The sequence below is a fragment of the Natrix helvetica genome, assembly GCF_964273705.1.
Source record: "Natrix helvetica genome assembly, chromosome: Z".
Taxonomy (NCBI): domain Eukaryota; kingdom Metazoa; phylum Chordata; class Lepidosauria; order Squamata; family Natricidae; genus Natrix; species Natrix helvetica.
This window is the reverse complement of record NC_138554.1, coordinates 62,980,780-62,994,900: the sequence shown is the minus strand read 5'-3', so window position 1 is coordinate 62,994,900 and position 14,121 is coordinate 62,980,780. Positions and strand designations below refer to the sequence as shown.

Genomic DNA, 14,121 nt, shown 5'->3' with positions numbered 1-14,121 from the left:
AGTGCACCTCTCTGAGTACTGGAAAGAAAATCACATAATATATCCCCAAGAGAAATCAATAGGCAAATGTCAAGTAGAGCTTGATAACTTGAATGTCATCAAAATGCCAAAGAACTGAGAAGATGATACATTTTTTAGTTTTTTCTATACTGTAATTTATAAGAGATTACATATTAAATTAACTAACTACAAGTCAGTTTATTGAAGATTTGAAGGGGATGTTTTAAAATGAACAATCTTTTGAACATTGTTATTTAAAGCCTGCTGTACCATTCATTTTGGATTTAGAATTGGATCCAAAATCCATTTTAAAAGTATTACTATAAATGTGAATGATACTTGGTAGAAAATGTTAAGAATAAGGATGCTTGTCCACTAATTTTACAAAATATTTGAAGATTTTGCATACACAGAGAGATACATAGAGAGAAGGGAGAGAGAAAAAGAGAAATCTGAAACAGCTTGTAAAGGTGTCTTTATAATTTGAAAATAATAATAATTTATTTGTCAGTGCACAACATATATACAATGAGATTGATTATTGCATGGCATATAATAAAAAGTAGGAAAGAGGAAAAAGCATATCCATTTTTAAAAGTATATTTTATGCCCAAATATTTAGATTTAAAAGAGCATTGTTTTTATTCCAGTAGAATAGTATGATTGGGTACATGGATTCTTTTTTTTGAAGTATAGCCTCTCACACTTCTGAACCAAGTTTTCTGGTGAGGTGTTTTGGCTTGATGTTTGCTTCTCATATGAATGAAACTGTCTTGACTGTAAACATTTTCCAGTCACTCATTGTGAATAGCTTACATTCCTCTGAGGAATAAAAGGAATAGATTTGAGTATAATTTTCAGTAAAGTATAAGGATTTCAAACGTGCTTTTTCAAGAGGCAACTAGACTTTCTGGTTTTTCTTTGAAGACGTTTTGCTTCTCATCCAAGAAGCTTATTCAGCCTGGGATGGAGAAGAACCAGGAAGTCCAGTTGCCTCTTGAAAAACCACTTTTGCGACAACCATGATCTGGATGACTGAGAATCTCCATAAAGATTTAGCAATATATTACATAAGCTTACAGAAATCTGTAAACTCCCCACAGCATTCCCCCTTAGGTGCAAACATTATTCTGCTTAAATGCATTTCATGATACAGTAGAATGGCTTGCTGAGTACATACTATTTGATGCTCAGGGTTATTATTTCTTCCTATGTCAATAAAACATTATTTTAATTCCTGCACATTCTTATGAGTAATTATTTAAAAAACTGATTGTACATTCGAACAACACACCACTTATTTAAAAACACACAGTGTACCAAGATTTAAATTTAGTTACCGCAATTTATCAATTCAGGAAGCAATATTGTTTATGTTTTCAGCCATAACTTTTGTTACAATGGTAATAGCACTTAGACTTACATAATGCTTCACAGTGCTTTACAGCACTCTCTAAGCAGTTTACAGAGTATATTTCCCCCAACAATCATTTTACTGACCTCGGAAGGATGGAAGGCTGAGTCAATCATGAGCCGCTCAGAATTGAATTCCTGCAGTGAACAGTGACTTAGTCTGCAGTACTGCATTCTAACCACTGGGCCAGCATGGCTCTTGTCTGTGACAAATCACAGTATGCTTTATAGGATAAACTGATTTTTTTCATAAAATAAAAAGGTGTCAGGTAGCTCTAAATGATCTGATTAAACCACTTTGGTTCCATGGTTCTCTCATACGTGAAACTTCCTGGGTCTTTTTTTAAAATTTGCTTATGTGAATCTCATTTATGTAGGTGGCTGCAATTATAGAATGTAATTATTTTAAATTTTGCTCATTAACATTTCCAATTCTGTTAAGGATACCGGCTGACTGACCAGTTCTACGATCTCTTGATTCAAAAATTTGATAGGCAAAGAAGAGGGCAAGTGGCTTTTGATGACTTCATTCAGTGCTGTGTTGTACTTCAGGTAATCATAGGCTGGGGGATATAGAGAGGCCAGATGAAGACAGATCAAATTGTTTCAAGTATGCAGCATGAAAACGAGGATATAAAAGTTTGAATTCAAACACAGCTTTTTGTTATGGACCACTGACTTTGTGGTTTTATCCAGCCAGCCCTTTATCTGGATCCTGACAACTACTTTCATTGTCAAAAACTATAGAAAAAAAATTTCCCTCTCCAATTTAGATTTCAGTATGTGCATCATATCTGTCTTCTGGTTGTTGTATGCATTTTATATAATGAAACACAGATATTTTATTTGCAGACAATTTGACATTAACCTTTTTCTTCCAGAAATGGACAGATGTCTTCAGACGCTATGATACTGATCAGGATGGCTGGATACAAGTGTCTTATGAACAATATCTTTCTATGGTTTTCACTGTTGTATGACAGTAAATATTGTGTGTGATTGAGGAATATAACTTTCATACAGGTAGTTTCGACTTACAACCACAATTGAGCCAAAATTTCTGTTGCTAGGCAAAGCAGTTATTAAGTGACTTGTTCCCCATTTTTTACTTTTTTGCAATCACTGCGATTATGAAGTGAATCTTGCAGCCATTAAGTGAATCTGTCCCCTCATTGACTTTTCTTATTGGAAGCCAGCTGGGAAGGTTACAAATGGTCATTACATAACCCCAGAAAAATGCAACTGTCTTAAATACATGCCAATTGCAAAGTGCCAAGTGACCACGGAGATGCTGCAAAAATTGTAAGTTTGAAAAATGGACATGTCACTTTTTTCTGTGCAGCTGTAACTAAGAATAGTCATTAAACAAATGGTTGTAGGTCAAAGACCACCTGTACAAGAAAAATAAGATTACTTTCCTCCATACAGTATAATATAAGTTTAGAAATACATTGCTTAAAGATTCTGTTTCTTATTGCAAAAGGTGCTATAGCTACCAGATTCTGCATTGTATCATGTATATTTTATTGCTGGAAGTTATCTTTAAATGCCAAAAAGTAGAATTCTTATTCAGATTTGCACATTATTGCATGTATCTTTTTAACATATAAAATAGAAAATAAATGAAACATTTATCTTGTGTCTTCACAGAAGTAATGACCTTAAATATGTTAGATGTCAAGATAACTAATTTGTATTTTTCTCCCCTTTAGATTAGGTTTCATCTGCTTGTATGATTTATCATTTTAAAAAAAAGAAATTAGTGTTACTCTTCTTCCTGGGATTTTTTAATTCTGGGTAAGCAAAGAGATTTATTACTAAAATTGAATATTTCTTCTTTTTTTATCTTTTGGTATAATAAAAAGATTTTCTGCCTTTGCTCTCTGGCTTGGAGATATAGCTGGATATAAATACATGCCTGCAGTCATTATGTGTATGAAATGTTTTATAACTAAGCATGTTGCAATTTTGAATGAAGTTTTTCCTTCAGTAGTCACTATGCTTAGGATGTGGTACTAGCCTAAATAAAACCATTCTATATGCATTAAGATCTACTGTACTCTGGAATGGTACATGGCCACATAAAGACTGCATTTCAACCATGTCTAATTTACTAACTGCATGGAGTTTCTACATCATACTATCTTTAGTATGATAATCAGCTATTTACTTCCTTTATCTTAGACTACAAAACAGAAAATTTACTGAAACAAATGTTATTCTTTGAAATTTCCTGGAAGAGTATTAGTCTTGATTTACATGGTGAATTAAAACCTAAATAGAATGCGTAGCCTCATTTAAGATATATATATGATGGTAAATTTCAGAAATCCTTAGTACTTAGTACTGTAATATATAACTTTACATTGGTTTCAAATGCTGAACAAATTAAGTAGTCCTTGTTTAAGAATTCTAATTGGGACTGGAAATTGTTGTTAATCAGCTTGATCAAAAAACCATTTGACTACACCAACTAATAGTGACAAGAGTCACTATCATTAAGTGAAGACTACATGGGTCACAAAACTGCACTTGATGTCAGTTCCCCACTGACATTGCTTGTCGGAACCTGGCAGGAAAGGTCACAAATCACAATCATATGATTGCAGAGATACTATGATGGCTGTAAATAGGGTCAATCGTAATTACCACTTGTTCAGTGCTGTTGTACATTTGAATGGTTGCCGAATGAGTGATTGTTAAATGAAGACCACCTGTACAGAAAAAAATAGTCCACCAATCTGCTTCCATTATGTCTTTACTTAGAATTTGGGTTGATCCAATAATGACTTGATATTAATTTCTAGGGGGGAAATGCAATAAAATACACTGAGATTATCTTTTATCATTTTACATTAAGAAGTTTAAGGCAATACTAACAATTCCTAAACAGTCTCTTCTTTCTGCATTGTATTTGTTAATTACGAAATCAATTCTGTTCCCAACTTTTTCTCTTCAAATTGCTTCTTTAAGTGGAATTCTTCCATATGAATTCTATTTTATTTTCTCTTTGAGTATGAGAATAGCCTAATCCTGAAAACTGAAGGACATTTAAGAGCAGAAGGTTAATTCAGTTTAGTGATTTTCTAGTAAAATCCCCTGTTTGAGTCTATTTTTGAAAACTTTCAGTGATGGAACACCTACAACTTCTGGAGGCAAGGTAATCCATTAATTGTTCTCATTGTGAGAAAATTTGTAATTCTAAATTCTAGATTAGATCTTTCTTTAATAATCTTCCATCTGACATTTCTTCTCTTACATTCAGATGCTTTGGAGATTATGTCAATGTCCATTATGTTCCTTCCTTTCTGTGGCATCTTCTCAAATATTAGAAGTCTGATATCATGTTATCCCTGGTCCTTCTTTTTGTTAGGCTAGACATACCTGGTTCCCATAACTGTTCATTATACAGTTTATCCTTCAGACCCTTTATCATCTTTGTTGCTGTTTGCGCTGTCTCTAGAGTCTCAATATCTTTTTATATCATGGTGACTAGAACTGGAAGCTGTATTCTAAGTGTGCCTTACCAGTGCAGTATAAAACTACTATCACTTCACGTGATCTTAAGACAATCCCTCTGTTCATGCAGTCTTGGATTGTATTGGTTTTTTTTTAGCAACTGTAGCACTCTGATGGTTCGTATTTGTGGTTATTTTGTTCTCTAGGGCACCCTAAATCCTTCTCACAGTTACTGCTGTTGAGCCAGACACCACCTATTCTATACCTGTGCATATATTCTTTGTTGTCTAAGATCTTATTTTTCTCCCCACAATTGCATTTTGTTAAATAAGACCCAGAATTCAAGTCTGTCAAGATCTTTCTGTCCCTGGGGTCTGTCTTCCAAAGTAGTGGCTGTTCTCTCCCTGCTTGATATTGTCTGTAAATTTGATGAATTCCCTTCTATCCATTTATCTAAATAATTTATGAAGATGTTGAAGAGTATTCAGCCTAAGACAGAATTTGTGCATTGACTAATGAATGCATTCAAATGTATCTAGGATAGTATATATAACTTAAAGCCCACAATGACTTGGTGTTCCGAATCTTATTCTTTTTAAGATTCTTGCTTCAACTCAAGATCACAGGGTTTGAAAGGAATGCATCATTTGTTTTTCACAAGAAAGATGAAAGAGTTTGTTAAGCATTCTTTCTGTTTCAGGATACAAATATTCTCTTTGGCAAAACATTATGCATGAAGTACTTGGTAGATAAATAGTCAATAATTTCATGTGAGAAAAAAAATGTTCACCTTAAAAAAAATTAAAATGTAGACAAATGCAACAACTATACGAGTAGCCCTCAATTTATGACCATAATTGAGCCCAAAATTTATATTTTTTAAGTGAGACATTTGTTGAGTTTTGCCCCATTTTATTACCTTTCTTGCCACAGTTGTTAGGTGAATCACTGCAAATGATAAGTTAGTTATCCAGTTGTTAAGTGAATCATATTACTTTGACACACAGCAATAGTCATAAGTCTGAACCAGTTGCCAAACATCTGAATTTTGATAACATGATCATTGGGAAGCTACAAAGGTTGTAACTGTGAAAAATTGTCATGTCACTTTTTTCAGTGCCTGTCAGATCTGTCCCTAGGAAAGAAAGATCCCCAACTCCATTTGGTTGAAGTGATAGGTTCTTTTACTAAGAGTTAGTGGTTTCAGCAAAAGCAAGGCTAGAAATGAAATTATCGCGCAAAGCATTATAGTATTTCCCTTTCTCACTGGCCCTTCCCACTTGACCGATCTATCTTTGTCAAATGGCATGCTCAGATGCTTGGTGCCACGTGATGCAGTGCACATTCTTTTCTCCGGCTCCACAACTTGAAGACTGGAATAGGCCAGTTCTCACACCACTAGCTTCTATCAAGCCTGTCACTCCTCCTTCCCTTGGCTCATTTCTACCCTCTGCAACACGTTAATTGCCTACTTCCTTCTCCCGCCCACCCCCACCCCCTCGCCCTTATAATTTATGACAGGTTGCCAACAAAGTGCTAAACTGAAGATAGCAGATTTGGCAGTGCCATTGTAACTTTGAGCAGTCACTAAATGAACTGCTATAAGTCAAGGAATACCTGTATATGGATTTTTAAAAATAGTGATTACAGGTTTCTCACCAGCAAACAACTGAAGAGAGCACCTTGAATGAACCACACTACAAATTGTTATATCAAAAAGAATGGATAAAAGGGACATTGTAAATAAAAAGCAACCCTTATTCTAGAACAATTTTGACAGATAAACTATTGGGATGATAGCCATCTTATTCTTCACATTACCAAAATCTGAACCCTGTAGATGTACAGCATGTATAGTAATAAAAGAGATAATTTAAACATTTCCAAGAATTATATTATTATGAATTTCAAATTTTATTTATCTAGAATTTCTGGGTAATACAGATAAAAAGTGGCAAGAAATCATCACTATTCTGAGGTAGATTGAACTGAGATATTAACACAAAGTCATCCACTGAGTTTACATGACTGAGGGTGGTGTCAAGACTAACTCAAAATTTCAACTGTCTTCCACTTTGCTCACAGCTTGTGAAAGAATAGGGTTGGGTGGATTGGAATGCTGCAAGGGTGGGTGGATTGGAATGCAAGGATGTGGGCAAGCATCCTCGGTTCCCATGAGACATTGCTCGCCCCTCCCCAAGGTCACCCAGAGTAGATGACACAGAGTGACCGGTGGTTCTTATAAGAAAATGAACAGAATTGATTAGTGGATGTAATGGGCTGTGGGTGCCCTGTGGGGAAAAAGGGAATGAACTAGGTGTGCTTTTGCACAGGAAGCCAGAGCTGGTTTCACTTATTCTGTGCCAATGTTGATTTATTCAATAAGCTTTATATTTTTGGCAAAATAAAGTCTCAGGAGTTTCTTTTTCTGGATTCACCAACTGGACAGTTGACTGGTACCTAGGTCTCCCCAGTCTTTGTCCATCACTTAATTACTGCCTCCATTTAACTGATGATGATAAGGTACAGAAATGAGATATTCTACATCATGCGCAGCCAAAAGGATTTCTATCAGCCCAGACATGTATGGCAAATCTGTAATGATCTCAAGAGATTAACTTATCCTGGCAAAAATCAAGGCCTGACATAGGTTTTAGCATTGAAATAGATCTATTGCTTCTGGCCCCCTAGTGGCATTGTACCTGGAATTCTAGGCTTCATTATTAGCTCCTTAATAAATAAATATGGTATTTTTTATTTTTAACAAACTCAGAGGGAGATTTTAACAAATTCAAAGACCCAAGAAAAATTCCATGGATAAAAATTCTAAAACAGAAAACAAGAAACATGAGAAATTCTGAAAAGTATGATCATAAAAACCAGTTCAACAATATATCAGTGAAAAACCAGCATGGTTGCACAAAGATCTTTCTGATAAACTGAAAGACAAAAAAGATACCGTATTTTTCGGAGTTTAAGGCACTTCAAAGTATAGGACACACCTAGCTTTTGGGAAGGAAAACAAGGAGGGGGGATCTGCCTCTGCCTCCCAGCAATTTGCCTCCTTACAGCAAACAGTACAGACAATATACACTGTTTGTGTTGTTACATTTCAGACTATACTTGTATAGATGCTGTTAAAATTGATATCGCTTTTTGGAAGTATATGTTATTCTCTGCTATTTAAAAGAAGATACAATAGCACTGGGCCTCTTCAGATCAAACATTTATTTTAAAAAGCTTTATTTTGTTAAGTTGTCTAGAACAATAATAAAGCAGTCTTTAAAAAATAAGTCTAATAATTTGAACACTCTATAGGCATTTATAGTTAGTGACTTAACTCCTTGCAGCAAACAGCAGTTTAGCCTGATTAGCATAAGAAAAAAAAATCTGCCTCTGCTCCAAACAATTTGTCACCTTACAGCAAACAGCCCGTTTTACTTTCTATTTCAGTTTCAGCAGAGGCCTCCCAATGATCAGCTGTTTCAGGCTGCAGGGATTGTTACAGCCTATTGCCGCCTCTGCAAGCCCCATTTTCCCGTTTGCTACAAGGAGGTAAATTCCTGGGAGGTAGAGGCCAAAGGGTGGGGGCCAGCAGGTGGGCAGGGCTACATTCAGTGTATAAGATGCACCCAAATTTACATCCTCTTTTAGGGTGGAGTGTGTCTTATACTCCGAAAAATATGTTATGTACAAAAAACGGAAAGGGGAGCATACAACTAAGGCAGAATATCAGCAGATAGCATGGATCTGCAAAGATGAAGTCAGGAAAGCAAAGGCTCAGAATGAACAAAGACTTATAACAAAAGTCAAAGATAATGAAGTTTCTTTCAATATATAAATAACAAGGAAAAAGTCAAGGAAACAGTCAACCCATTAAAGACAAGAGGACAAGGTAACAGGCAATAGAGAGAAAGCAGAGCTCCTTAACTTATTCTTTGCACCAGTCTTCATGAAAAAAGAAACTATGGCCTAACCTCCCCAAAACAACTGTAAAAGCAGACTAGAAATAAAAATTGAAATAAGCAAAAAAAAAAAAAAAAAGGATAAGAGAACCTGTCTGATCTTGAAAAACGTAATCCTAAGGGATTGCATCCCAGAATTCTGAAGGCAAATGTTATCTCAGAACCATTGTATCATGTTTTTAAAAAATCCTGCAGTGCTGGGGAACTGCTAGATGATTGGAAAAGAGCTGTGGATATGGTTCCCGTCTTCAAAAAAAGCTGGGGGGGACGGGGACGGACAGACTTCTAAGCTTCTAAAAACAAATGAAGTTATAATTAGTAGCCAGCACCGGTTTGTTAAAAACAAATCATGCCCAACCAATATGATTTCATTCTTTGACAAAGTGAATAAATTAGTAGACTAGCAAAATGCTGTGGGCATAGTATATTAAGACTTCAGTAAGACATTCAACAAACTAGACTACAATCTACTTCTTGGTAAACTAGAAAAATGTGGGATAGACAGCACCACCACCAGTTGAATTTCTAACTGGCTAACAAGCCATACTTGAGTAGTTCTTAATGGTACTACATCTATATGGAGGGAAGTAAGTGGTGTGGGTACCACAAAGTTCTGTTTTAGGCCCAGTAGTCTTCCAATATCTTCATAAATGACTTGGATGAGTAGAACTCATCAAATTTACTGATGATACTAAGCTAGCAGGAATAGCCAACACCTGAGGAGACAAGCTCAGGATCCAAAAAAATCTTGACAGACTTGAACAATAGACCCTATCCAACAATAATGAAATTTAATGTGGAGAAAAGCAAGGTTTTACACCTAGGCAGGAAAAAGCAAAGGTACAAATACAGATTAGGTGAAACCTGGCCTAAAACAGTAGCTGAGAGGGACCTTGGAGTCCTAGTAGACAATCACTTAAACATGAGCCAGCAGTGTGTGGCAGCAGCCAAAAAAGCTTATACAATCCTTGGTAGCATAGGATCAAAATCATGTGAAATATTAGTACCATATTAGTATGGTAAATATTAGTATTATAAATCCTTAGTAAGACCATACCTGGAATACTGCATCCAGATTTGGTCATCACAATAGAAAAAAGATGTTGAGATTTTGGGGAAAAGTGCAAAGAAGAGTAAATAAGATGATTAAGGGCATTGGAACAAAAAGATAAAGAATGAAGGAATTGGGTATGGCCAGTGTAAAGTACTAGAGGTTACCTGATAGCCTGATTATAAATTATAGCAGTATTCCAGTATTTGAGGGAATGCAACAAAGAGGGGGTCAACTTATTTTTCAAAGCACCAGAAGGTGCAAGGAACAAGAAACAATGGATAGAAACTACTCAAGGAACTTTGCATTAAGGAGAAACTTCCTAACAGTGGGGACAATTAACCATTAGAACAGCTTGCCTTCAGAAACTCTTGGTGCTCCATCACTGGAGGTTTTTAAGAGACTGGACAGCCACTTGTCTCAAATTGTATAAGGTCTCCTGTTTGAGCAGGGGATTGAATTAGAAGACCTCTTAGGTACCTTCTGACTCTATTCTGATTGGATTTGGTATGGTCTCCATGCCTCCTTTTGAAATTTAGGGTAACCATGCTTTGTCTTTAGAAAATGTCATTTTTTAATTTTTAAAATGCAAAACTAGCCTCTTCAGAAATTGAATACTGGGAAATTCTGGAAGTCTGTATATACTAACAAGTAGTAAGTAAGAAACTCAATTGAGAAAGATCAGTCAATGTCTTCATGTGTTTTTAATGCATCCCAAATATACCAATGTATCATTTGTTTCTGTATCCTACATAAAGACTTGACCCTTCCCTTAATAAATAACTTTTGCTTCGCCTAAGTACTTGTGATTCATGTTGTATGTGGTTGTGTGAAAAAGCTATTTTTCAGAGTTAGTGGGTCTCCCAAATAGAGGGATCACTTTCTTATCTAAAACTTATCTTATCTTAATATAGGGTGATTATATCTGAAGGTGCTCAAAAATTATTTCAATGTACTTTTTAGTTTTACCCAATAAAGCAATTCAAGGGGCTGATTTTGGTGCCCATCTGGAAACGGAGCTATTGGTTCTGCAGGCAACCACCTATGCTCTCATCCATCACTTATCATAAACTATGAGGTTATATGAAATATGATGAGTTCTACTTCTGATTCCCTAAGACACAACATTGGCAGTTTTTCTTTACATTTTTGGTTTTCCACTGCTTTTCCATCACAAAGAATGAGATGCAAATGATGTTCTTATCAAAAGACATTCTAATAAATTCTCATTTTTGTATCTGTAGTTTTGTGTTAATGAAGATAGTTGGTGCTTTGTATAAGGCAGCTTTTCATTTTTAGTTGGATGATCAAAGAATCACACCCATTCAGGTGATGCGTTCATGTTTGGCATGGACTATCAGAACACTAGTAGGCAGTGTTTCTCCTCTCCAGTTGTAAATTCACAGTAAGGATCCTTTGGAGACGTGAAGCTTAACAACGATGAGCCACTTAGTGTTGTGGATGTGCTATGGTCTCCACCCAGATAATGTCATCTGATCAGATTCAATTTCACCAAGAGGCCTTTAACCACATGACCTTCCATTAGATATATTAGCCATCCCTTGTTTATCATAACAGTCATTTTGTAGGAGATACCTACTACACACTCAAAGTGGTGCAATGTGTTGTTTGGTCACAATCCCTCTATAATATATCTTAAAGGGACTGTTCAATGATACACATGTTTGATTTTCATCAGTCCACACAGAATCAATAAGGATACCTGTAGTTTCTTTTCCTAGCCTTCGCACTTTAAAGGGTTGATGTCTAAATAAGTTTTTAGCATTCCATTTTTATGTACAAGTTGCTGATATTTAGAAGTAATTAAAGCATACATTACATTTGGAGACAGTTGCTCTGGTCCACATCAAAGAAGAGACACATCCTTTGTTCAGGATTTAGAATGATCTGATGGGTCAATAATTTTCATTTACATTATTCAAATTACTGCTAAATATAATGATGGGTTATTTACTATTTTAGATTTTCCTGCTGATTTTTCCCATTTATTAGACATTGAATTTAGTGGGCAAAAGACAATGGGGAAAATGTCAGCATCCTAGGATGTGAAGAGTGGTGTCCATTGGCTCTTTTAAATCTTAAACCTACACATTTTCCACAGTAAGAAAGCTACATTTCTAGCTTTGCAGCCACAGAAACAATAGTGATCAAAATTAAAGATTAGAAATCAAGGGCAAAAGGAAATGAGTCAAATAAGGGCATAAAAAGTATTTGTGTTTCTCTGCATTCATACCTCTCCCATCTCTCCACATTCTTTTTGATGGTCTTGTGCTTCTCACAATCAGGGCTGGCTCTGCTTCAAATCCAACCCCCCTAACAGCAGAATGATAGCTATGACATGCTGCCATCCAGAAAAAAGGCTATGCCTATAAAAGAAAAAATAGAAGACATAGTAGCTACAATATAGATTACCAGATTTCATTTAGGCTTATTGATTTATTTGACATGAAACTGGCAGGTTAAACAGGGTGTGAGTGTGTATGAACATGGCTAGCCTAAACCCACTCAACCTCTGAGGGAGGGAAATCTTTCTACAGAATAAGGTACTGCAATCTCCCCTTATGGATTCTAGACTCTTAAAATTTCTTTAATCTCAAACTGCTGTTCCCTTTCTATCATAATTGGGGGAGGAGTTGGTTTTGAGTTGGGCTGCAAAGGTGAACCAGAGATGGGCTTCAAACAGTGAAACAGGATGGGCACGCCGTTTTTGGCAGTTTTAACTCAACCGTCACTGGGTTTATGACCTTTGTGATGGGAAAAGCCCCTAACTATTTTGGACCTAGTTTTGTACAGGTTTGTCATGACTGCAGGAACCTAGTGGAGAGGTAAACTTTATCTCCTATTCTAAACTCCTTCTGAGGTGTCCTCTTGTCAGCTTGTATTTTATATTTCCCTTATTTCATCTAGAGCTTTGCAGTCCACAGTCCAAATATTCTGCTGGGTCTATGTCACTCAGCTAATGACATGTTCTGGGCTGTGCTGGGGCAATTCTAGCTTAGGGACAAAGTCCAGGCCTGTGGCCACTTGGAACATGGGGAAACCAGTGCTATTATGTACTGAATTATTGTAGACAACTTTGGCAAAGGACAGGAGTTTGGCCCAATTGTGTTGCTGGTAATTAATGAAACAATGGAGTACTGTTCCAACATGCTATTAGTCTTCTCACAGCCTCCATTGGTCTGAGGGTAGTGGGACGGGCTTAACCCCTTAGCAGTACCAAAACTTTCAGAAACTCTTTCCAAAAATAGAAATTGGATGTCATTGTCTGAAAAAATGCACTCAGGTGTTCCATGCAGATGGTAGATGTGTTGAATGATCATCTTCACCAGGGTTCAAGCCAATGGAATTTTGGAACAAGCCACAAAGTGGGCTTGTTTAGAAAAAAATGTCCATAACTACTCAAATCCCTGTATTTACAGCACTATCGGGTAATTCCACAATAAAGTCCATAGAAATCTTCCAAGGGGCATTTGGGTTGGCTACAGGTTTCAACAGACTTGGGGTTTTCTCCAGGTGCCTTTTCGCTGAGATGCACACTGGGCAACTGGCCACATAATGTTCAATGTCCTTTTTCATGGTGGCCACCAGAATTGCCACTTCATCAGATAGAGCATCTTCACAAAGCCCACAATGCCCTGAAGGTTTGGTGTCATGACTTTGCTGAAGAACCAGCTCCCCATCCATCTCAGGAGGACAGGTCCTCCTTGTGTTGTTGGAACCAGTCATATTTGATAAGTCAGTTTTTAGCACTTGGGTTAAATCATCTGCCATTTTCTCTTTTGGGGCTTTCTGATGCTGGGTGAGAGCTGGGGCCACTATCTGCTTGGATAGAATAATGGAGGTGACTGCTTCTTTCTTTGCATAGTTGTACTGGGGCATTCTGGATAGGGCGTCTGCCAGAAGTTATTTCCTCTGAGCTGGTAGCAAAGCATGACATTGGTTGAAATATTGAGTCCAGTGGACTTGTTTGGGAGATAGCTTCCTGGGTGTTTTCAGTGTTTCTAGATTCTTATGATCAGTCCATACCTTGAAAGGGATTTTGCTGCTTTCAAGGAATTGCCTCCAGGTGAGGAGCACTCACTGAACCGTGAATGCCTCCTTCTCCCATATTGCCTAATGTCTCTCTGCCTTGGATAGCTTCTTTGAGGTGTAGGCACATAGTTGAATGTCCCCCTCAGTTCTTCTGTAGGATTACCTCCTTCACTGGCATCA

The 14,121-nt window shown here is 36.6% G+C and overlaps 1 protein-coding gene across 3 annotated transcripts in view; it reads left to right on the top strand.

Moving 5' to 3' along the window:
* Positions 1-14,121, top strand: part of PDCD6 (programmed cell death 6) — a 73,149-nt gene that overhangs the window by 20,271 nt on the left and 38,757 nt on the right. For 2 of the 3 annotated variants that reach the window (XM_081971047.1, XM_081971048.1), the window contains exons 5-6: positions 1,856-1,965; positions 2,295-10,687. In XM_081971047.1, coding sequence (XP_081827173.1) covers positions 1,856-1,965; positions 2,295-2,393 — 209 coding nt within the window. In that variant the 3' untranslated portion in view covers positions 2,394-10,687. Of the gene's footprint in view, positions 1-1,855; positions 1,966-2,294; positions 10,688-14,121 lie in introns of those variants that run through there. The other variant, XR_014176802.1, reaches the window with a different exon arrangement.